The 26,315-nt window shown below is 43.2% G+C and overlaps 1 protein-coding gene across 3 annotated transcripts in view; it reads left to right on the top strand.

The window, feature by feature from the left end:
* gtf2e2 (general transcription factor IIE, polypeptide 2, beta) overlaps nucleotides 1-26,075 on the top strand; it is a 152,614-nt gene extending 126,539 nt beyond the window's left edge. For 2 of the 3 annotated variants that reach the window (XM_068041740.1, XM_068041749.1), the window contains exons 6-8: nucleotides 1,138-1,231; nucleotides 15,851-15,966; nucleotides 25,595-26,075. In XM_068041740.1, coding sequence (XP_067897841.1) covers nucleotides 1,138-1,231; nucleotides 15,851-15,966; nucleotides 25,595-25,720 — 336 coding nt within the window. In that variant the 3' untranslated portion in view covers nucleotides 25,721-26,075. The remainder of the gene's footprint in view (nucleotides 1-1,137; nucleotides 1,232-15,850; nucleotides 15,967-25,594) is intronic. The other variant, XM_068041759.1, reaches the window with a different exon arrangement.
* Nucleotides 26,076-26,315: the final 240 nt, after the last annotated feature.

Raw genomic sequence — 26,315 nt, 5'->3', positions numbered from 1 at the left:
ATCCAGTAGAACTATTATTGAATTAGAAAGACAAAACCTAAGTGTCTGAAAAACCTTTTCATTTATTCTGCTTGTGAATCCATCTCTCATGGGAAATACTTCCACAGCTCTGATGAAGGGTTACTGACCTGAAATGTTAACTCTGCTTCTCTCTCCACAGATGCTGCCAGACCTGCTGATTATTTCCAGCATTTCTTGTTTTTACTTCCACATCTTGTTGGAGGCAAAAGCAGTCATTTTCCCATGTAAGACTGCCATGTGGGTTTCCTACAGAAGGACAGTTGAGAGGGCAAGAATGAGATTATATTCCAAAATGAAGATGGTCCGAAATCTGAATAAAGATCAGAACTTCGAGTGTGGTGCTGAGCCCCAATAGAACTGGCATATCTAAATATGCAACAGAAACTAAGATTCAGAAATGAAAAAAAAAAATTAATCCTAGAGTAGTACTTGCGTGAAACAGAGTACAAGTGTTATTTTAATTCGACACTCCACTCCCACTCTGATCTCTCTGTCCTCAGCCTTTAACCTGTTCCAGTGAGCTCAATGTAAGCGCGAGGAATGGCAACTCATCTTTCGATTAGGTACTTTACAGCCTTCTGGGCACAAAATTGAGTTCAACATAACTGCTGAGCCCATTTGATTTTGTTCTTGTTTTTGAAAAGCAGCTATTCGCGATGATTCTGTTTTCCCATTTACAGCTCCTCTAGACACATTTTTGTTTGTTTATTTGTCCCATTATTATCTCTTTTTGCCTTACAACATCATCCCTTTTATCTTTTATTCTCTTCTGCCTTCCACCCTGTCACGGACCTTCCCTTTTCTCCGCCCTGCCCCCCCCCCCAACCCCCCCATTCACTTTCCCTGCCTCTGGATTTTCTTGAAACCAATTACATCTTGGACTCTGCTGAGCTGTACTGCAGAATCAAGATTCTGGTAATATTCTGCTGTAATTGAATATGGCACTGGATTCTATCACTTCAAGATCCCTTTCAGCAGCTTCACTAGATTGTTCAACATCACCTGGACAACAGCACGACATGAACAATCGAAATAAACAGAGCCTTATTAACATCTATGTTTTTAACAAATTTTGGACTATGAAAAGGCATAACCTGGGTTTGTGTGCCTTCCTAGGTATTAGGGGACCAAATTATTTTTGTGACACGACCAGATAAGAAGAAGATTCTCTTCTATAACGACAAGAGCTGCCAGTTCACGATGGATGAAGGTAAGAGTTTTTGTTTTTAATAAATGCTTTTTCAGCTTCATTCCAGTTCACTCATTCAGCTGTCAGGAAAGATTGGATAGGCTGGGGTTGTTCTCCTTGGAACAGAGAAGGTTGAGGGGAGATTTGATTGAAATGTACAAAATTGTGAGGGGCCTGGAAGAGTGGATGTGAAAAGCCTATTTACCTTAGCAGAGAGGTCAGTGACTAGGGGACATAGATTTAAAGTGATTGGTAGAAAGATTAGAGGGAAAATTAGGATTTTTTTTTTCATCCAGAGGGTGGTGGGGGTCTGGAACTCCCTGCTTGAAAGGGTAGGAGAGGCAGAAACCCTCAACTCATTTCAAAGGTATCTGGATATGCACCACAAATGCCATAACGTATGGACCAAATGCTGGAAAGTGGGATTAGATTCGGTGACTCATTTTTCAGCTGGTGCCGACACAATGTGCCTTAAACTTTCTATGATTCATAGTAGCTGTTCACAGCACAACTACATTTAATTTGTTATTAATGGGTAAATTACCTCAGGTGAGGGATTGGCTTTCGGTGTAATAAGAGGATTCCTTGCATCCCAATTTACCAGGAAAGTAATGAAGATGGCTGATGTGGGAATTAGAAATGTCACACTGGTGTACCAAGCAGTATTTTTCTACAATTGGTACTAAAGCATATTAATGAGTCAGAGTATGGCTGCAGGAAGTATTCTGGCCTAGATTTTGTTGCAACAGCAAGATTGGCAAGATGCACTGTAAATCTCACGGTTCAGCATACCAATTATGCCATTGGGAACTTGCTCCAAATTTTGATGTATTCTAATTAGAATACATCACCACGAGCATAGTGGCAAATCAGGTACTCAGCTCTAAGAACTGAAATTACAACACATTCATCATCTGGAACTGCAGGAAGTTTTAAGTGAATAGATGTATAATTTCTTAATTAAGCTCTAATCTACAATCGAGCTTTGTAGTCAACACTGATGTCCTGATAAAATATATGCCCATGGCAGAAAGATTAAGAAAAATAATTGACTTGGATAATTAAATGTCTAAATAAATGAGTAAAGACTGCTTTGATTCCTTTATGATTTGAGACAGATGAGATTTGTCACTATCATAAAATTATAGCAACGAGCTTCCAAGTAAAGGATAAATAATACTGGGAATACAATTTGATTTTGGCTCTCTGTTTTCCATATCAGTCCAGGAGGACTAAATTATACTCCTGCTAGGTCACCAGCACCATTTTTTTGAAGTCTTAAGCGGCAGAGACACGGAAACTAGCTTAAATGCAGGATTACTCCTGATTTTAACGAAGGGGTGAAGCTATGGTAATTGTCTTCTAACTTTTTGGTGAGACTAACAGTTGTAAAAGTTCTAGAAAAATATTGAGTGGCATAATTAATGGTATAATTCACATTGCATGATTTCCTCTTTTGTGCCATTCAAGCGTCTCTGTCCTAGATGAATTGTGGGCATTTGTTTGACAATTTTCATCTGCTCCTCAAGCCACCAATCTTTCTGTTTGCAATTCCATTGATTCTGGCATTCATTTGTTACCAGACCCAAGCTGCTCCTTGTATTCATACCTTTAGAATCATGCGACAAAGCATTGTGCTTATGACAGCTCTTTGAAAGAGCTATTGAATTAATCCCACACCCCATAGCCCTGCAACTATTTCATTTGTAAGTATATATTGCACTCCCTTTTGAAAGTTATGATTGGAATTGTTTCCAGGCATTGCATTCCAGATCATAGCAATTCACCACATAAAAAGAAATTGTTCTTGGATCTCTTGCTATTTATCTTTAATCTGTCCTCTGGTTACCGATTATTTGGTTATTGATCCTCCTGCTAGTGGAAACAGTTTCTATCTACTCTATCAAAACCCTGCATAATTTTGAACACTTCTATGAAATCTCCTCATAATTGTGTCTGTCCTAAGAAGAAAAATCTCTCCCTTTAACTGAAGTCCCTCATCTCTGGTACCATTTGAGTGTCACGTCTGTAATATGTAGGAGTTTGTGGGCAATGAGGCTGTCCTGTTGCCACATCTGCAGTATCTGCTTGGGACACTCCAGCTCAGAGTTTTTGACACTCTGACACTTAAGGGAGGGGAGGAATTTTTGGAAATTTTCTCCAGAGCGCAGTCACGCTTCAGGAAAGCATAAGTGCAGAATGTGAAGAGTGTAACTGTTCGTCAGCAGGCTAAGAGGAGAAAGAGAAGGAAATTCCACAGGCACTGGTCCTGTCCAACAGGTATAATGTACTTGATACCTTTGAGGATGAGGATACAGGCTAGGGTGGACTGCCAGAATGCTAATGTTGACACCATGGAGCAGAAGGCAGCGTAAGACAGGTGAGGAGTGGAATACAAAGGTAGTCATGGAGGATTTGATAATTACAGGGATAGATCGCATCCTGTCCAGTTGCGACTGAGTCCAGAAGGGTGTGTTGCCATAATAAAAACAAGAAATGCTGGAAAACTCAGCAGGTCTGGCAGCATCCGTGGAGAGAGAAGCAGAGTTAATGTTTCAGGTCAGTGACCTTTCATCTTTCTCCACAGATGCTGCCAAACCTGCTGAGTATTTCCAGCATTTCTTGTTTTTATTTCAGATTTCCAGCATTTGCAGTATTCTGCTTTTATTAGGGTGTGTTGCCAGCCTGACGCTGAGAAGAACTTGGAAACGTTGGGATGGGGGTCATAAGATCCAGTTGTCAATGGCGCATGTTAGGAACAATGACATAGGGAAGAAAAGGGATGAGGTCCTGCTAAGGGAATATCAGAAGTGAGGCACAAAATTAAAGAACAGAACTTCACGAGTGGTAATCTCTGGTTTGATAACCGAGCCACTTGCAAATTGGCATAGGGATAGGCAGGTCAGGAAGCTGAATGCATAGCTGAAAGACTGGTGTGGGAAGCAGGGGTTCCGTTTTATAGGACATGAGCACCCATATGGAGACGGAAAGGAGCTTGTCCCACTTGGATGGGCTCCACATGAACTGGAGTGGGACCAGGATACTACTGGAAAGGATAAATCAGCCTTGCCCTCTTCGCTCACCCACATCTGGCTTGCATCCTGCCCCCTTCCAATCCCTTACAGCTCTCCCTCCATCACCCACCCTCCTCATCAGGCTCTCCCTCTATCCCCAGCTGGCCCTCTATTTCCTCTCCCAAATCCGACTCACTCTCCATTCCCCGCCCCATCCAACTCACCCTCTATACCGCCCCCCCCCCCCCCCCCCACCCTCCCACCATATCTGGCTCGCCCTCTATCCCTCCACCAGATCCGGCTTGCCCTCTATTCTCACCCCCACCCCTGCCCAATCCAGCTCCATTCTACAACCGAACCCCCAACCACCCATTCAGTCTGCTCTCTAGTCTCTTTCCCCCCACCACAACCCCCCTCCAATCCAACTTGCCCTCTAGCCCCATCCCCTCCCACCTCCCCTCCCTGCCAGATCCGACTTGTCCTCTATTTCCCACTTCACCTTTCTGCCTTACCCTCTATGCCACCCCGCCCACAGCACCCTGCTAACCGTATGCAAATAAGGGCCTGATGCCAGTTTGTGGACTCCGTTCTGAGTCCGTTTCTGTGTCAGCTGCACGCATGGAAACCAGGAATTGTCTTCAACAAAGAAGGTGAGTAACATATCTAAATATAGGGCAGGAGTATTCCTCTGTACATCACTTTAAAGGACCCGAGCACTGCCCCTGGCCCATTCCTGACCCCAATTTCTCCTCTACTCCAAATCTGGCACCTTCCATCCCTGACACCTCTACCACTGATCCCAGTACCCGACAACACTCCCTTGGAGCCCTCTTCACTGGCGGGCTCTTGACGCTTCACTGTCAATTTTGAAATAAAGCCTGAGTCCCAATATATAGAGAGCCTCAGGCCTCACCATTCAGGGGCGAGTGTGGGAGTGGTGGTGTGCATGCCACCATAAATGATCATGGCCCAATCTATAGGCCCCAATATTTACCGCTTCATTAAAACTGTACATAATTGACACCTGCATCAAGTAAGCCTTCAGTTTTACTGCACAGTACCAAAAAGGTAGAAGTAAATATTTTTTTTTGTCCTAGTGGAAAGGATAAATCTTCCCCATCCAGCTCGCCCTCTCATCCCTAACCCACCCACCCACATCCGGATTGCCCTTTTTTTTTCTGTCTCCCTCGTCACCTGCATCTGGCTCACCCTCGCTAAGGCTAAATTCAGCACAATACTCTAGCTGATTAATAATTTGCATTTATATAGAGCCTTTAATCTAATCATAGGTTCAAGGTACTTCACAGGTATGCAGTTTTTAATAAAAGGCTTAGAATAACTTGTTGCTTTTGTGCTCTATTAATAAAATCAAGGATCCCATATGCTTTTCTGACAGACTTCTCAACTTGTCCTGCCACCTTCAAATATTTGTGTGCAAATACAACAAAGTCTCCATGTTCCTGCATCTCCTTTAAAATTGCAACTTTTAGCTTATATTGCCTCTCCTCATTCTTCTCACTTCTCTGCATTATATTTCACACGCCATGTCACTGCCTGTTTCACTAGCCTATCCAAGTCCTCCTGATGTCTGTTGCTATCGTCCTCGTTTATTGCATTTCCAAGTTTAGGCACCGCTGCCATATCGAAGGATTTCCACCCTTACTTCCCTCAGTTACCTAGGATGCATCACATCCAGACTGGGTGACTTTTCCACTTTAAAGACTGTCATCCTTTTAAGTACCTCCTCTTTATCTATTTTTATCTTATCTAATATTGCTACTACCTCCTCCTTTATTGCTACATTGGCAGCATCCTCTTCGTTAGTGAAGACAGATGTAAACTACTCATTTTGTAATTTTGTACCTCAGCCATGCTCTCTGCCTCCAGCGGAATATCTCCTAATCAGCCCCACCCTTCTTTTGACTACACTTTTACTGTTTATAAGTTTATAAAAAAAAAAATTGGGTTTCCCTTTTATGTTAGCCACTAATCTTCTCTCGTACTGAGGATAGTACTGAATACTGAGGAAATGATACATTGGTGCTGCCGTTCTTCAGAGGAGAAAGTAAATTAAGGCCCAGGTAGCACATTATCATAGTTCACACTGGGATTGGATTCCCCTGACACTGATAAAGAACAGGGAGATCTCCTGGCAACCTGCCTGCCCTTAGCTATCAAGTCACTTATCTCATTTCTGTTGGCAAGATCTTGCAATCATTGCCGTGTCTGTCTGCACAACAACTTCAGAATTACTCACTGTGTAAGAAATGCTTTTAGGTATGGTGAGGTTTTTTCTATAAACGCAAGTCTTTTTGTCATAACCAAGATCCCATTATCTGAGAAACGTCACTTTGGTGACAAAGTAGAAACCACTTTGGGAAACTTCAAAAACCATATACCCTGGACGCTGTCCTGGCTACTGTCTCTAGTTGCCATGCCATTTCAGGATATGGCTTAATGAAGTGAGGAGAGCTTTTTTTTGCTAAAGAGGATCTCGCTCCTCAAAGCAGGCCTATGGACATAATGGCCCAGAAAGAAAACAAATCCAGCCAAATAATATTTTTCTGTAAATCCAGGGCTGCATCAGACAATTTGCATATCCTTGTGATTTAATCTTGTTTGGCTGGGAAAAAAGGGTCAAGAAAGACAGTCCAAACCTCTTCAAGAATGAACCAAAGAATTTTACAGCATAGGGCCTAGAAATTAGTATGTGCCTGAAAACGGGCATGCAGGGTATAAGGCATGCTGTGCACTATCTGCTCAAATCACAAGGACTATGTTAAATTGGTAATGTCAGCTCATTATCATGAGTCAGGCATATTGCCTATGCTATGCATGGTATTTGTTGCCTGTGGGCAGGAAATAGAGCTTTACGAACGCCACTTAAATGCAGCCAGGACCTGTTAAGGGGAGGTGCACCATGGCTGATGTTAAGGGTCTACAATTTCTGTAAAAGATACAGGCTGGGACCCCGCATCGCCTCTTCTGTAGGAGGCCCACCAAATCTAATGCCAATAAGGTAACTGAGTCGACAGCGACGGGCCTTCCACGGGATCAAGGAGCACAGCGGTGGTGGCGTAGTGGTATTGTCACTGGATTAGTAACCCAGAGACCCAGGGTATTGCTCTGGGGACATGGGTTCAAATCACACCACAGCAAAAGGTGGAATTTGAATTCAATTAATAAATCTGGAATTAAAAGCTAGTCTAAATGATGGCCATGAAACCATTGTCGTAAAAACCCATCTGGTTCACTAATGTCGTTTAGGAAAGGAAATCTGCTGTCCTTACCTGGTCAGGCCTACATGTGACTCCAGACCCACAGCAATGAGGTTAACTCTTACATGCCCTCTGAAATGGCCCAGCAAGCACTCAGTTGTATCTAACCGCTACAAAGTCAATAAAAAGGAATGAAACAGGACGGGCCACCCGGCATCGACCTAGGCACCGGAAACGACAACGCCAAACCCAGCCCTGTCGACCCTGCAAAGTCCTCCTTCCTAACATCTGGGGGCTTGTGCCAAAGTTGGGAGAGCTGTCCCACAGACTAGTCAAGCAACAGCCTGACATAGTCATACTCATGGAATCATACCTTACAGACAATGTCCCAGACACTGCCATCACCATCCCGGGGTATGTCCTGTCCCACCGGCAGGACAGAACCCCCATAGATGGTGGCACAGTGGTATACAGAAGGGAGGGGTTTGCCCTGGGAGTCCTCGTATATCGACTCCGGACCCCATGAAGTCTCATGGCATCAGATCAAACATGGGCAAAGAAACCTCCTACTGATACCACCTACCCCCCTCCCTCAGCTGATGACTCAGTACTTCTCCATGTTGAACAGCACTTGGAGGAAGCACTGAGGGTGGCGAGGGCACAAAATGTACTCTGGGTGGGGGACTTCGTCCATCACCAAGAGTGGCTCGGTAGCACCACTACTGACCGAGTCCTAAAGGACATATCTGCTGGACTGGGTATGCGGCAGGTGGTGAGGGAACCAACACGAGGGAAAAACATACTTGACCTCGTCCTCACCAATCTGCCTGTCGCAGATGCATCTGTCCATGACAGTTTTGGAAGGAGTGACCACCGCACAGTCCTTGTAGAGACAAAGTCCCGCCTTCACATTGAGGATACCCTCCATTGTGTTGTGTGGCACTACCACCATGCTGAATGGGATAGATTTCAAACAGATCTAGCAATGCAAAACTGGGCATCCATAAGGCGCTGTGGGCAGCAGAATTGTACTCAACCACAATCTGTAACCTCATGGCCCAGCATATCCCCCACTTTACCATTACCATCAAGCCAGGAGACCAACCCTGGTTCAATGAAGAGTGCAGGAGGGCATGCCAGGAGCAGCACCAGGCATACCTCAAAATGAGGTGTCAACCTGGTGAAGCTACAACACAGGACTACCTGCGTGCCAAACTGCGTAAGCAGTATGCGATAGACAGAGCTAAGCGATCCCATAACCAAAGGATAAGATCTAAGTTCTGCAGTCGTGCCACATCCAGCCCTGAATGGTGGTGGACAATGAAACAACTAACAGGAGGAGGAGCCTCCACAAATATCCCCAACCTCAATGATAGGGGAGCCCAGCACATCAGTGCGAAAGATAATGCTGAAGCATTTGTAACAATCTTCAGCCAGAAGTGCCGAGTTGATGATCCATCTCGGCCTCCTCCTGAAGTCCCCAGCATCACAGATGCCAGACTTCAGCCAATTCGATTCACTCCGCATGATATCAAGAAATGGCTGAAGGCACTGGATACTGCAAAGGCTATGGGCCCTGACAATATTCCAGCAATAGTACTGAAGACCTGTGCACCAGAACTTGCCGCGCCCCTAGCCAAGCTGTTCCAATATAGCTACAACACTGGCATCTACCTGGCAATGTGGAAAATTGCACAGGTATGTCCTGTACACAAAAAACAGGACAAGTCCAACCCGGCCAATTACCACCCCATCAGCCTACTCTCAATCATCAGTAAAGTGATGGAAGGTGTCATCAACAATGCCATCAAGCAGCACTTGCTTAGCAATAACCTGCTCAGTGACACTCAGTTTGGGTTCCACCAGGGCCATTCAGCTCCTGACCTCATTATAGCCTTGGTTCAAACATGGACAAAAGAGCTTAACTCAAGAGGTGAGGTGAGAGTGACTGCCGTTGACATCAAGGCAGCATTTGACTGAGTATGGCATCAAGGAGCCCGAGCAAAACTGAGGTCAATGGGAATCGGGGAAAACCCTCCACTGGCTGGAGTCATACCTAGCGCAAAGGAAGATGGTTGTGGTTGTTGGAGGTCAATCATCTGAGCTCCAGGACATCACTGCAGGAGTTCGTCAGGGAAGTGTCCTAGGCCCAACCATCTTCAGCTGCTTCATCAATGACCTTCCTTCAATCATAAGGTCAAAAGTGGGGATGTTCGCTGATGATTGCACAATGTTCAGCACCATTCATGACTCCTCAGATACTGAAGCAGTGTAGAAATGCAGCAAGACCTGGACAATATCCAGGATTGGGCTGATACATGGCAAGTAACATTCGCGCCACACAAATGCCTGACAATGACCATCTCCAACAGGAGAGAATCTAACCATCTCCCCATGACATTCAACGGCATTACCATCACTGAATCCCCCACTATCAACATCCTAGGGGCTACCATTGACCAGAAACTGAACTGGAGTAGCCATATAAATACCGTGGCTACAAGAGCAGGTCAGAGGCTAGGAATCCTGAGGCGAGTAACTCACCTCCTGACTCCCCAAAGCCTGTCCACCATCTACAAGGCACAAGTCAGGAGTGTGATGGAATACTCTGCACTTGCCTGGATGGGTGCAGCTCCAACAACACTCAAGAAGCTCGACACCATCCAGGACAAAGCAGCCCACTTGATTGGCACCCCATCTACAAACATTCACTCACCTCCACCACCGACGCACAGTGACAGCAGTGTGTACCACCTACAAGATGCACTGCAGCAATGCACCAAGGCTCCTTAGACAGCAGCTTCCAAACCTGCGACCTCTACCAACTAGAAGGACAAGGGCAGCAAATGCATGGGAACACCACCACCTGCAAGTTCCCCTCCAAGTCACATACCATCCTGACTTGGAACTATATCGCCGTTCCTTCACTGTCGCTGGGTCAGAATCCTGGAACTCCCTAATAGCACTGTGGGTATACCTACCCCAAATGGACTGCAGCAGTTCAAGAAGGCAGCTCACCACCAACTTCTCAAGGGCAATTAGGGATGGGCAACAAACATAAGCATTAACACACGCTTTACCTTTGTCCTAGGACAGCTTTATTATTTAATCTCTCCTGCCCTATCAAACACCTTCCCCTTTGTTCTCTCCCCACCCTGCTCCCTTTCACTTGCTTAAAACCTGATTCTTTTCTAACCTTTGTCAGTTCTGATGAAAGGTCACAGACCTGAAACATTAACTTTGCTTCTCTCTCCACAAATGCTGCCAGACCTGCTGAGTAATTCCAGTGCCTTTTATTTTTGTTTAGATTTCCAGCATCTGCAGTACTTTGCTTTTATTATAACATTGAAATTAAGCCTGAGACCCAGTATCTAGAGAGCCTCAGGCCTCACCATTCATATGTGTGGGGGTGAGGGATGGTTGTGCATGAACCACACCCCCATAAGTGGCCACCAGGCCCCCATCTTTACCACTTCATTAAAGCTATACATAAATGACACCTGCATAAAGTGTCCAGTTTTACTGCACAGTACAGAAAAGGGGCAAGTAAATTTGTACTTTTGTTTGGGTTCTGTAATTATTTTTAGCTTGCTTTTGTTTTGTTTTACTTGTTTTAAAAGTTTTCCTAATCTTACCCCTTGTGTGTGACATTTGCTTGTCCCTTATTCTTTTGACCTTGATACTAATCTTTTCTCCCTCTGTAACAAAATTGTTTATTGGCCTCTATCAGATGAATTCTGATACCAAACTTTTATCAACTGTGTCTTCAATTCAAAATTTGCATACAGTACAAGTTAGGATTATAGGAAGACTGCAACAAAATATATGATAAACTTGCAGAATAGTCATGTCACTGATTAATGAATATCAATACAGATAAGTCTGTGATGGTGAATTTTGGTAGAAAGGATAAGGAGGTCACCTACTCCTTGGAAAATAAGAGTCTAAAAAGATACGGTAGAATAATTGTTATTGGACTAGTAATCCAGAGTTCTGGATTATATGATCCAGAGACATGAGTTGAAACTCCACCACGGCAGCTGGGGAGTTTAAATTCAATTAATTAAGTAAATTCTGGAATAAAAAACCGAGCATCAGTAATGGTGACCTTGAAACTACCAGATTGATGTAAAAAAAATCCCTGGTCCACTGATGCCCTTTAGGGAAGAAAATCTGCTGTCCTTACCTGGTCTGGCCTTTGTGTTTCCAGACCACAGCAATGCGGTTGTCTCTCAACTTCTCTCTGAATTAGGCTAGTAAGCCACTCGGTTGCATTCAAGAAGGCAGCTCACCAGCACCTTCTCCAGGGCAATTCGAGATGGACAATAAATGCTGGCCTTGGCAGTGATATCCACATCCTGTGAACAAATGTGGGGAATAAAAGGGATTGAGGAGTATCAATTCGCAAATAATTAAAAGTAGCAAAGCAGTTTAACAAAGCCATTAAAAAGTGAGGATTAAGTACTGGGGTTAATTTCTGGAGGAATAGAATTCAAAGTTGTGTAGCACAGCAGAAAAATACCGTGGATGCAGTTGTATAGAACCTTGGTTAGGCCACACTTGGAATACTATGCTCAGTTCTGGTGTCCATTTTATAAAAATGATGTAGAGGCGCTGGAGAAAGTGCAAGAGATTTCCAAGAATCATACCAGAACTGAGAGGCTATAACCGTCAGGAAGGACTGAGCAGAGTGTGGTTCTTTCCTCTAGGAAAGAGAAGATTGCGAGGCCTTTAAAATTATGAAGGGATTTGATGGGGGTAAACGTGGAGTAAAAGTTTCTACTTGTAGAGGAATCCAAATGTGGGGCTGTAATTAGGAATAGTTACTAATAAATTCAATATGATTTCCTTGTTCTTGTACTCCAATCCCCTTGCAATCAATGTCAACATGACATTTGCCTTCCTAATTGCTTCCAGTATCTGCATACTAACTTTCTGTGATCCTTGTATAAGTACAAAGTCTCTCTGAATTTCAACATTTAAAAATTTAATGGAAACACTCAGCAAGTCAGGCAGCATCTGTGGGAGAGAAAAGCAGAGTTCACATTTCAGGTCTGTGTGACCTTTGATCAGAACTTTCTGATGAAAGCTCTCACATACCTGAAATGTTAACTCTGTTTTTCTCTCACCACAGATGCTGCCTGACCTGCTGAGTATTTCCAGCATTTTCTGGTTTTGTTTCAGATTTACAGCATCCGGAGTATTTTGCTTTTGTTGAAAAGATTCATGCTTTTTTTTTAAAAACCTACGTTTTTAGTCTTATTACCAAAGTGAATTACCTCACACTTCTGCACATTATATTCTGTCTGCCACTTTGTTGCCTTCTCAGTTAACCTGTCTATTATCTTTGCAACCTCTTCTCACAGCGTATATTCCCACCTAGCTTTGTATCATAACCAAACTTAGGATACATTACTCTCGGTCTCTTTGTCTAAGTCATTACTGTAGATCGTAATTAGCGGAGGACCCAACACGATCCTTGTGGCACTCCAGTAGTCATAGCCTGCCAACTTGAAAATGGCCTACTATCTGCTGACCAATCCTCTGTCCTTGCTAATATATTACCCCAACTCCATGAGCCCTTATCTCGTGTATTAACTTTGTGTGGTATTTTATCAAATGCCTTTTGGAAATCCAAGCATCCTACATCTACTGGCTCCCCTTTTTTTAGATTAGAGATACAGCACTGAAACAGGCCCTTCGGCCCACCGAGTCTGTGCCGAACATCAACCACCCATTTATACTAATCCTACACTAATCCCATATTCCTACCAAACATCCCCATCTGTCCCTATATTTCCCTACCACCTACCTATACTAGTGACAATTTATAATGGCCAATTTACCTATCAACCTGCAAGTCTTTTGGCTTGTGGGAGGAAACCGGAGCACCCGGAGAAAACCCACGCAGACACAGGGAGAACTTGCAAACTCCACACAGGCAGTACCCGGAATCGAACCCGGGTCCCTGGAGCTGTGAGGCTGCAGTGCTAACCACTGCGCCACTATGCCGCCCTTTATCTACCCTCAGAAAATCTCTTATAATTTTGTGAAACATAATTTCCCTTTCATAAAACCATGTTGACTCTCTGATCATACTGTGATTTTGTAAGTACATTGTTAAGATTTCTTAACTGTCCAGCATTTTCCTGACAACTGATGTCAGGCTAACTGGCCTGTAGTTCCCGGTTTTCTCTCTCCCTTCTTGCTTGACTAGCAGTGTTACATTTGCTAACTTCCAGTCCTCTGGGACAGTTCTAGAATCATGTGAATTTTGGAAAATCGTAACCCATACTTCCGCTATCTCTGCAGCTACCATTTTTAGAACCCTAAGATGTAGGCATCGGCTTTTAATTGCTTAAGTTTATTTTATTTATTTAGAGATACAGCACTGAAACAGGCCCTTCGGCCCACCGAGTCTGTGCCGACCATCAACCACCCATTTATACTAATCCTATACTAATTCCATATTCCTACCACATCCCCACCTGTCCCTATACTTCCCTACCACCTACCTATACTAGGGGCAATTTAGAATGGCCAATTTACCTATCAACCTGCAAGTCTTTGGCATGTGGGAGGAAACCGGAGCACCCGGAGGATACCCACGCAGACACAGGGAGAACTTGCAAACTCTAATACTTTTTCTTTGCTGATATTAAATACTTTAAGTCCCTCACTCTTTTAGCCTCTTGGTTATGCTCTATTTCTGTTATGTAATTTGTGTCTTCTACTGTGAAGATAGATGCACTATATTTGTTCAACATCGACCATTTCCTCATTCCCCATGATGATTTCTCCTGTCTGAGTTTAAGGGGTCACTGCTTACTTTAACTACTCTACTCCTTTCTGAATACTTATTAAAGCTCTTACAATCCTTTTTCATATTCCTGGCTGATTTACTGTAACCTGTTTTCTTCCCTTTATCATCTTTTTGGTCGCCCTTTGCTTGTTTCTAAAAATCTCCCAAACCTCAGCCTTACTACAATTCTTTGCAACGTTATAAGCCTCTTTTAATCTAATAGTATCCTTAACTTCCCTAGTAAGCAGGGATGGATCTTTCTCAGAGTTTTTGTTTTTTAATGGAATGGATTTTGTTGAACCTTTTGAATCATTACTTTAAATGTTTCCTGCTACTAATTTACCACTATACCTTTTAGTCCATTTACCCAATCAACCTTTACCTATATAATGGGCTTTGTTAAAGTTTAATTTTTTTTTTGGACTAGAATATGTCACTCCCAAACTTCATATGGAATTCGATAGTATTATGATCATTTTTTCCCCAGAGGATCATTTGCTATGAGATTACTAATTAACCCTACCTCAATACAAAATACTAGATCTAAGATAGGTTTGTCCTTAATTGGTTCTGCAACTTGTTGTTCCAGGAAACTGTCACAAAAGCATTCTGCAAACCCATCTTCCAGACTGCCTCAACCAATTTGATTTGTCTAGTCTCTATGAAGATTAAAGTGCCCCTCAATTATTACATTGCCCTTGTTATATTCTCCAATTATTTCTAGCTTATTGCTCTGTCCCACTGTATAACTACTGTTAGGGGGCCTATGAACTACTCCCACCAGTGTTTTCTGACCCTTGTTATTCCTAATCTCCCCTATACTGATTCAACTTCCTATTTTCTGAGCTAATATCTTTTACTACTGTCCTTATGTTATCACTTATTATCAGGGCTGCTGCTCCTTTGCAATTCTGTCTGTCTTTTCGAAATATTGTGTACCCTGGAATATTTATTTCCCAACCTTGGTCACCCATGTCGCTGTAATGGTGATTACATCAAACCCATTTATCTCTATTTGTGCCACTATTTTGTCTACCTAATTACAAATGCTTTGTACGTTCAGATAAAGAACTTCTCATTTTATTTTTTTACCGCTGTTCTTTGCAAGAACCTTATTTGCTGATGCACTATTACCATTAAACTCTCTGTTCCTTGCTGGCCTGCTTGTCTTTACCCAAATCACTACACTTCACTATTGCCTCGACTTTTCTGTTTAGATTTCTAAATCTCCTTTTGCCTGACCCCTCTCCCCCACCTTTTTAGTTTAAAACTCTATCCACGGCCCTAGTTATACAGTTCGCCAGGATGCTGATCCCAGCCTAGTTTAAGTGGAGCCCATCCCAATGGAACAGCTCCCAATTTCCCCATTGCAAGTGCTCCATGCCCCGTGAATCGAGCACTACTGTTTGAGCCATGTATTTAATTCTGTAATCTGCTTGACTTTGTCAATTGGTGCATGGCTCAGATAACAATCCAGAGATTATTACCTTTGAGGTTCTGCATTTTAATTTGGACCCACTTGTCCCAGCTCCAAAAACACAAATTATATCTAAAGATTTGGTTCATAACCATTAATTATAACAATTAAGTCTTTATTCTGATGCAGAATTTCAGAAACTATGGAGAAGTATTCCAGTGGATTCTATGGATGAAGAAAAGATTGAGGAGTATTTGAAAAAGCAGGGCATTTCTTCAATGCAGGAGACAGGACCAAAGAAGGTGGTATGTACATTTCCATTTAAACTATCTCACTATAGGGTGACTTAAAGTAATCCAACACAAATAGCCCCATGCAACTCTTACTTTATGTGCTGTAGTCTAATCTTCCATATTTGCAGTTGCAAAACACAAGAGCAGAGATGCAGTGTTTTTTTTTCCAGGTTGCCATTAGTAATATAACCACAACATTGAAATATGTAGAAGTTACAACACAAAAATTACCCATTCAGCCTAGCCAGCCCTTTCTGGTATTTACCCTCCATACAACCAAATAGCCCTAATCACATTTACCCACTCAATTCCCATAACCCCTTTTCCTTCATCCACGTATTCAATCTAATCTAAATGTTGAAAGTTACTGCTGAAACCATTAACCCTGAACATGAATTCTATAGCCTCACAACTCTCTCTCTAAAGAGATTTCTCCTATTTTGATATCGTCTACAAATGTTAACATCACTGCCTGTAGAGTTGTATCAAAATCATTACAGCAGGAATGGCCCTAAACTGTTTTCTGTGGGACACCACTACCCATTTTCATCCACTTTTTGGAAAAAATGCCCTTAACGCTCTGTTTTCTCCCTTCCAACCATTTTTTAATCCACTTTACTATCTTTTCACGAATTCTATAACCCTTAATCTTCTCTAGTAATCTCCCTTGTGGTACATTGTCAATGTTGTTATGGCCAGGTGAGGAGCGGGGTTACAGGCTCCCCTCTTCTTATATGACCACAACAGGGTTTATTCCTTTTTAAACAGTAGTTGTGCTTATCCCCTCAGTGAGTGTTTTACCTTTTACCTTTAATGTGATCATGAAGTACCAATCAGACAGGTTTTCTTGAGTTTAAACAAGAAAGAGGTGAGTTTATTATACAGTGGCGCAGTGGTTAGCACCGCAGCCTCACAGCTCCAGGGACCCGGGTTCAGTTCTGGGTACTGCCTGTGCGGAGTTTGCAAGTTCTCCCTGTGACCGCGTGGGTTTTCGCCGGGTGCTCCGGTTTCCTGCCACCGCCAAAGATTTTAGATTAGGTTAGAGATACAGCACTGAAACAGGCCCTTCGGCCCACCGAGTCTGTGCCGAACATCAACCACCCATTTATACTAATCCTACACTAATCCCATATTCCTACCAAACATCCCCACCTGTGCCTATATTTCCCTACCACCTACCTATACGAGTGACAATTTATAATGGTCAATTTACCTATCAACCTGCAAGTCTTTTGGCTTGTGGGAGGAAACCGGAGACTTGCAGGTGATAAGTAAATTGGCGATTGTAAATTTCCCCTAGTGTAGGTAGGTGGTAGGAAATATGGGATTACTGTTGGGTTAGTATAAATGGGTGGTTCTTGGTCGGCACAGACTTGGTGGGCCGAAGGGCCTGTTTCAGTGCTATATCTCTAAATAAATTAAAAAACAATCTAAACCCAATCTAAATAAAATAATTAAAAATGACGCTATACATTCACGCACACATTCAAATGAGAACCACACACACACACACAGAATACAGAGCAAGAAGTAGATTTTGCGGTTGGATTGGAGTCCAGAATAAATAAAGATTAAATACACAGTCTGTGAGGTTGGATGGTTCTGTGATCTTCCAGCTGAATTTGTATTCTTGAAGTCTTTGGCTGGTCAAAGTGCACTTTGTGGCTGGCCTGCTTGGCTCAGGATTTTCTTGGAGGCAGACTTGGAGGTGGCACTCTTCCCCTGGTCTCTGTCTGTAGCAATCAGTAGGCTTGGAGGGTCCACAGTCATAGACGGTTTTCAAACCTGTGGTGTTATCTGGACAGAGAGAGAGAGGCACACAGCCTTTCTGCTACTGCACAGTCTCAGTTACTGCTTGTCTCTCTTTGTTCAAGGAAACTCCCAACTTTCACAGAGATAGACAGACAGTCACATGACTGCTTCAGTTTATTCTCTGGAATCTTCTAATGAGATTCAGGGTTCAGAATTGACTCCCCAGACCCCAGGATGCCAATATTTACACTTGGAGGGGTTTGCTTTTTCAAAGTTGAGGTGTTAGGATTGCCCTGAATGCCATACTAATGAAGTAATCTTGGGTAATTCAATCACTTAGAGCAAGCCATTGTTCTGATTCCATGCTCCTCAGACCTCTGTCTCCTATTGGAGACCTTGGAATGTGAAAAGGTGTTTCAGATCAAATTACAGTGGCATCTTGGCTGCCAGTTTTTAAAAAGTTAACTGCAGGATTTTTTCCATGAAAAGTTGAATGTAAGTTTCCAGAAGAATTAATATTCCTTATTTGGCATATTGTTTATCTTGACACCTCCGCACCACGTGGAAAGAAATGTGACGATAGGAACATTTCATTCGAGTTGTGGGAAAGAAAAAGAAGAAAACACACATTCATTCTCCACACTCACTCCTCAAATTCACTCATTAATCTTAGAATTGCTGCAGTTGGATTTGTCTGCAACAGCTGTGCTGATTTGGAGTTTGTCTGGGATGGTTATGTGTCGGGTTAGACCCTGGACAATGCGTCAGCGATTACATTTTTTTTTTCTACAATGCGGCTTTAACCATCCACATTCCAGTACCTTGATAATATTTCTCCCTATAGTGGTAGTGCGTAATAAATTGTTTTTTAGCCACTGTGAGTTGCCTGAGATTTCCTCTGGGCCCTTATTCTTACTGAATTCTGAACTGAAATTGTTGGGTTTGGGACCTGATCGTTGGGTTCTTCAGTGGGTAGATCCACACTGACCTCACTTTGTTTACTGGTGAATCACACAAGTGCTGATTAATTTAGGGCATTTTCCTTCCCTTTTCCCTTGACTGTGGGGAGGGTCTCTTTGCTAGTCTGCCCCATGTCCTCTGGGACTGACCACTCACAAGTGTCTGTCCAACTTTCACTGCACTCCCCTGCAGCACTTTAATTAGGTGAGGCATCTCCCTTACTGTTGGTTTGCCTTTTTGGGAGTTTTCCTTGTCTCTGCAGGTTTCTGTAAATGTTGTTAGCAGCCTTGCTAGGGTGTGTCTTTGGCCTGCATTTACGTAGGGAATGTGGGGTCTAATTTTTCTAACATTTCAGTATTGGCTAACTGGACAGTAGGGGGTTCCATTTGGGAATCCTCCTGGCCCTCCTCTAACCTGTCCTCACTGTCCTTTTCGTCCCTTTCCTGCCTGATAGATCTGTGCTTGTCTGTCCCCTTCCAGGCGGTGATATTGTTTTAACATGATAATGTGGCACAGCCTTTGTTCTTTCCTTCAGGCTGGGGTGTCAATCAAATAATTTACCTGGCCAATCTTTTTTGCCACTCAACTGGGCTTTCAGGGGTTCACCCTGAATTAGGAGTAGTACCAAAACATTGTCTCTGGGCTGAAATGTTCTGGCCTTGGCACATTTGTCTGTCTGCCTTTTCAGAGCTGCATGGGAGGTCTTTAGGTGCTCCTGATCCACTATGCAGGCTTTCGTGAGCCGCTTCCGTAACTTGGAAATGTAGTCGAACTTGGAAGACTCATCCCTGTGTCCCAAAAACTTCTCCTTGATTAGTTTAAGAGGACTTCTCACCTCCTGTCCATAAACTAATTCAAAGGAACTAAAGCCGGTGGACTCATTGGGGGAGTCCCTAGTGACAGAGAAGGAGAAATCCCAGCCCTTTGTCCCAGTCATGGGGATATTTGTAACAGTATGCCCTGATCATTGTCTTTAGGGTCTGATGGTACTGTTCTAAAGCCCCTTGTGACTGGGTGGTAGGCTGAGGACTTCAGCTGGGTCCTTTTTGAAAGATCTCAAACATGAAATTTGTGCCCTAATCCGTCTGGATCTCGGCAGGCAACCCATATCTGGTAAAGAATTGGGTTAGCCCCTCCACCACTACCTTGGCAGAGATAGTTCTTAAGGGAATCGGGTAGCTACATCCTTAATGGTGAGAAGTTTATGGTAGCCCCCCTTAGTTTCCGTCAGGGGTCACACAAGGGTTCCCCAAAATCCAGTATGGGAATTAGTGGTGCAGGTTTTATTGCAGGTTCGGGCTTCCCCATAACTTGGCATATGTGGCAAGTTTTACAGAACTCAGTCACATCTTTGTGGAGTTTTGGCTAGTCAAAATGCTGTTTTATGCAGGCTTGGGTTTTTCATACACCGACAGGTCCAGCGATTGGAAGTTTGTGGGCTATTCTTAGTATTTCCTTACGGTACCTTGGTGGCACCACTATTTGTTGAACTACTGTCCACTCTTCGTCCGCAGGTCTGTGAGGAGGTCTCCACTTCCTCATCAGCACCTCATTCTTTAAATAGTAGCACTCTGGAACTCCCTCTGCTTCCGGGTTGGTTTGGGCAGTCTGTGCTAACTTTTTTGATACTGGGTCGGCTTGCTGAGCGTCAACCAAGGAAGTTCTGTTTAACCCATCATTTGGATCCTCTAACTTTCCAAAAAAGGTTTCAGATAACCAAACAGTAGACTCATCTGTCTGCAATGCCAGTTCAGCCTCCTCTGATGGAGCTTGTTTGGCCATGGACCGAGTTACCACGCAGTCAGGGAAAATGCCAGGGACCTTCTGCAACTGCTCTGTCGCCCTGACCTCTTTCGGTCTCTCTAAAACTACTGGGGAAGCTATCATCTTTTCCCCCGTCAGATCATTGCCCAGGAGCAAGTCAACCCCATGTATTGGTAGACTAGGGACAATTCCCACCGTTACCAGTCCCAAAAAAAAGTCACACTCTAGGTGCACCCACTATAAAGGTATGGGCATATACTGCCCTCCGATACCATTCACTGACACTCTAGTATTCAATGTACTTTCTGTGGGAAAGGTCATGCCTTTTCCCAGCAGAAGGGATTGAGTGGCCCCTGTGTCCCTAAGTATGACTATGGGCTTGCTTGCCTCACTCGGGGTTTGGGGTCATTTTTCCTTGGGACACAAAATCCTGGTAACCCTCAGGGGTTTTGCTAAATTTTCCTGCATTCACAGCGGTAGGTTTACTGGATCTTACTGCTGCAATTAAAGACACAGCCTGCTCTGCTGTCCATCAGGGTCCCTTCTCCTGCACTGGTCTGGTGTGCCCTGATTAGTCCTACAGGTTTTCCCCATAACTTCCAGCAGTCAGCTCGAAGGTGGCCTGCCTTGTTACAATAGAAACACACATAGAAGGTCTTCGGGTGTCGCTCCTGCTCTCTGTACCATCCTTTTTGATCTGAGGAGGGCTCCCTGTGTGTCCAGCTTTCCCTTCTCGTCCATAGCTATTCAGGCTCCGATGACCCTCCCACCTTTTATCCGTTTCAGGTTTGTGGGGGTGACTCGGGAGGGGTTTCCCTTGGGGTCAGGGCTTGTGTATCATAGAACATAGAACATTACAGCGCAGTACAGGCCCTTCAGCCCTCGATGTTGCGCTGACCTGTGAAACCATCTGACCTACACTATTCCATTTTCATCCATATGTCTATCCAATGACCACTTAAATGCCCTTAAATTTGGCGAGTCTACTACTGTTGCAGGCAGGGCGTTCCACGCCCCTACTACTCTCTGAGTAAAGAAACTACCTCTGACATCTGTCCTATATCTATCACCCCTCAACATAAAGCTATGTCTCCTCGTGTTTGCCATCACCATCCGAGGAAAAAGGCTCTCACTATCCACCCTGTCCAACCCTCTGATTATCTTATATGTCTCTATTAAGTCACCTCTTCTCCTCCTTCTCTCTAACGAAAACAACCTCAAGTCCCTCAGCCTTTCCTCGTAAGACCTTCCCTCCATACCAGGCAACATCCTAGTAAATCTCCTCTGCATCCTTTCCAAAGCTTCCACATCCTTCCTATAATGCGGTGACCAGAACTGCACGCAATACTCCAGGTGCGGCCGCACCAGAGTTCTGTACAGCTGCAGCATGACCTCGTGGCTCCTAAACTCGATCCCCCTACTAATAAAAGCTAACACACCATATGCCTTCTTAACAGCTCTATTAACCTGGGTGGCAACTTTCAGGGATTTATGTACCTGGACACCAAGATCTCTCTGCTCATCTACACTACCAAGAATCTTCCCATTAGCCCAGTATTCTGCATTCCTGTTACTCCTTCCGAAGTGAATCACCTCACACTTTTCCGCATTAAACTCCATTTGCCATCTCTCAGCCCAGCTCTGCAGCCTATCTATGTCCCTCTGTAACCTACAACATCCTTCGGCACTATCCACAACTCCACCGACCTTCGTGTCATCCGCAAATTTACTAACCCACCCTTCTACACCCTCATCCAGGTCATTTATAAAAATGACAAACAGCAGTGGCCCCAAAACAGATCCTTGCGGTACACCACTAGAAACTATACTCCAGGATGAACATTTACCATCAACCACCACCCTCTGTCTTTCAGCTAGCCAATTTCTGATCCAAAGCACTAATTCACCTTCAATCCCATACTTATGTATTTTCTGCAATAGCCTACGGTGGGGAACTTTATCAAACGCCTTACTGAAATCCATATACACCACATCCACTGCTTTACCCTCATCCACCTGTTTGGTCACCTTGTCAAAAAACTAAATAAGGTTTGTGAGGCACGACCTACCCTTCACAAAACTGTGCTGACTATCTGGCTGCCTGGCTCTTTGAACCTTTTGTTCCTCTATGTGGGTTTTAATGGGAACGGGAAGTGAGTTTTTAAACTCAGAGAAGGATCACCTCTGTGAGGTTTTCATATGTGAGCTGTATCTTAAGTGCCCGTATCCACTGGTCAAAAGGAAGCTGCTTAACTCTTTTAAACTCAAGGAAGTTTGTTCAGGCGGAGAAAAGAGCCCCAGTCTATTCAAAAATAAGAACAGAAAGTGCTGGAAATACTCAGCAGGTCAGGCAGCGTCTGTAGAGAGAGAAGCAGACTTAACATTTCAGGTCTGTGACCTGAACCTTTAAACTCTGCTTCTGTTTCCACAATTGCTGCCTGACCTGCTAAGTATTTCCAGCACTTTCTGTTTTTATTTCAGATTTCCAGCATCTGCAGTATTTTGCTTTCATCCCAGCCTATTTAATTGTCCCAATAGGCATAACATCTCAGTTCTGGTATCATCCTTGTAAAATTTTTTGTGCACCTTCAACAGTGCCTCTATATCCTTTTTATAATATGGAAATAGAACTGTTGTAAGAAAAAGAGGCCAGGTAACACCAAATTAGTTAACAGTGATCTAACCAAAAGTGAGTTTTAATACATTCCAGTATTTAAGTAGTAGCACAAAGTTATGTTTTCTATTTGGGTAGGGCACATAGTTTGGAGACTCTCCTGTTCTTCCATGGCTGCTACCTACAACTAGACCAAGCAAATTCCTGCCCTATTTATGTCTCCAGGCAGCAAAGCTAATTTTGTTTCTATCTCGATCCATGCTAAGGTGTCATTCAACACCATCAGAGACTATACTGGTTAGATTTTAAAGTGATGATAATAGTCAATCTCTTCATTGTGTACTGAACTTTTTTATTATTCATCAAGCCTGAATCAAAAGATAGACCTTTCAGTCTGACATTCTTAGCTTTGACAATTATTGGAGAAGATAAAGGGTCATTGAATTAGGGGGACGATAGCAAACTGGAATTAAGAATTGGCTATAAGGTAGAAAACAGCGTTCGGAGTAGGGAAGTTCTACAGAGTGGTTGGAAGTAGGTAGTCATTTTCCCACAAGGTTCAGTTGTTCACAGTGTAGGTTAATAACTTTCAATATAAACAGAGGGAGTAGTATCAAAATTCAAAGATAATACCAGAATAGGTAGTGTATTTAATTATTTATAAAAATAAAAGGATGCTGCAAAGGGATATTGATTAAAAAGTAACATAGAATTCAGTGTTAGTAAGTGTGTGGTGATGCATTTTTGTAAAAGCATAACAATGACAATCTGAATAGATTTGGCTTTCTGCTCCAGAAAAATGAGAGATTTGGGGATACAGGTTCACAGGACTTAAAGGCAGCATCTAATTTAATAAGGCAGTAAAATTATATTAATGGAGGTCTATGTATCTCTTCCAACATAAAAGCTAAGAAGCAGTGATTAATTTACATAAACCTTAAGACCTCAGTTAGAGTATAGTGTACAGTATTGGCCTCCAGTACTGCAGAATTAGGAAAAGTATTGAAGTGTTACAGGCGTACACCACCTCGTATAAGCAAATACAAATGACATAGAAAAGTTGGTCTTTTCTCATTAGGACAGCATAAGTTGTGCCTCTATCACTGTTAATATTTTCTCACACTCTTTGTTTTTCTCTCTCCTCTTTTTCTTTCTCTCTCCTCTTTTTCTCTCCCCCTCCACCCCCCCCCCCCCCCCCCCCCACCTATCCTCCTCTCAATTTTGGGGTGTCTATGTGTATGTTACTCTATCTTCTGCATTCTCTCCATCTCTTCTATCTCTCCCTACCTCGCTCACTCTCCTGTCTGTCTCTCTCATGCTTTACTCTGTCTCTCACTCACTCCCTCCCCACTTTCTCTGTCCTTTGTGCTCTCTGTCATGCTTTCTACTGTCTGTCTCCATATTGTCTGCCTTTCTCCAGGTTCCTCTTTCTGTCGGTCTCATGCACTTTTTTTCTCAGTCATTCTTTCCTCACTCAGTGCTTCTCCTTTTTGTCTGCATCTCTTATTCTGTCTGTCTTTTTCTCTCCATTTCTTTCTGTGCTTGTCTCTCTCTCCTTGTTTCTGCTGCTTCATTTCTCACTATTCATATGCATGTACTCTGTCTCGTGTGCATGCTCTTTTTTTTTCCTCTGCTCCTACTGACTGTACCTGTCTTTTATCTGTTTTCTCCATCCATTATCGATGTATTCCTAGCTCTTATGCCTTCTTGCCTTGCTGCGCTTCTTTTCTGTGTGATCCTCCTCTCACACTTCCTTTCTCACTGTTTCTCCGTCTTTTTCTGTTTCTCCCTTTGTCATTGTCTCTCTGCCACTCTCTTTCTGTCTCTGCCTTTCCCTATCTGCTGCTTTGCTTTCCTCCCATATCATTTCCTTCCCCTTCCTGCCTCTTTCTGTCTCCACCCCTTTCTCTGCCTCCTTCTTCCCTCCAAGCTCATCTCTGCCTGACTACTTTCCCTTTCTGCCTCCCACACATGGTCTCCATCTCTCTGCCACCATCGTGCAATCTCTCCCACTCTACCTTCATCATTCTGTCTGTCTCCCCCTTGACCTCTCTGCATTTAACTATCCCTCTGTCTGCCGTTTTCCTTCACCCCTCCCTTATTCCTGCTCCTCATCTTCCTTGCCCCCACCCACCCCCACTTCCTCCCACTTTCTCCGTACTCTGTCTCTCTGTTCCCATCTCTGCCTCAGTACCTCTCTGTATCTGAAATAATACTTTGGAATTGAAATTGGGAGTCACCAATACTATGCAACATTTTGTAATAAATCATAAGGTTGTTTTGGCAGTTTTTAGTGTGTGCCTGTAGTGAGGAGCCAAGCTCACTGTCCATAGTCATGTAGCCTGCTGCTTTGTTAATTACACTGGTGTTGGTCATGTTTGCTTGCTGCTTGTGTGTGCTTGGAAAATGTGGGCCTATCTGTGCACCCCAGCTTCAATAGTAGCTATTAATCTGTGTTAATAAGATGATAAAATGCTCATTTCAGCTGTTTTCTGGCAACAAAAGAAATGAAGTTTGTTGTACATTATAAAATACGTATATTTATCCTAGGTATGTGTTCAGAAGAGGAAAAAACCTGCTTCTCAGAGAAGAAAATTCAAGACACACAATGACCACCTGGCAGGAATACTGGAGGACTATACTGAAGGAGTATCTGGCAAAGAGCAACCATGCTGAAAGAGAAAGTAGAAATAAAGTTGAAAAACTATTGGAGGTTGACTTATTCAGCAAAAACATGCTATGATTGATACACAGCACTGGAATACTGAGCACAATTTTTCTAATGATTTTCTTTAGTTCAGTTACTTCAGTCTAATACTTTTCTGTATTGGCTAATTAGATAATTGTGTGAAACCAGAATTACAAATCCAGTTGTTACCAGCAGGAATTATGCAACAAATAGCGTTTTATTTGGTCTGATGTTTGCTCAGTAAAATGTGATGTCTGCATTTATAGGTTCACAGTTTTTTTTTGAATTTTGAAGTGTTTTCAGGGAATATTGTACAATAAATAGTGAACAAAATCTTGACAACTGCTTAACAGTTGATGTCCAATTTTCACCAGCATCTCTTGGAGTCAACCAGTGCCTCATACACAAATCTACATAGAGTGGCTGGAAAATTCTCCTGAGCTGCCTCTAACTTTGCAGGAATTTGGCAGTCCCCTCTTCATAATGCATATGTGGAGGGACAGGAGCATTTCTAAGGAAATTCCCAACCTATATATGTTGAATTTTTTTTTTTACGGTTGATGATGGACAAATGCTCTTCCA

Source organism: Heterodontus francisci, chromosome 1, assembly GCF_036365525.1.
Source record: "Heterodontus francisci isolate sHetFra1 chromosome 1, sHetFra1.hap1, whole genome shotgun sequence".
Classification (NCBI taxonomy): Eukaryota; Metazoa; Chordata; class Chondrichthyes; order Heterodontiformes; family Heterodontidae; genus Heterodontus; species Heterodontus francisci.
Note: the sequence above shows the minus strand (reverse complement) of the source record. Positions and strands in the feature narration are given on the sequence as shown.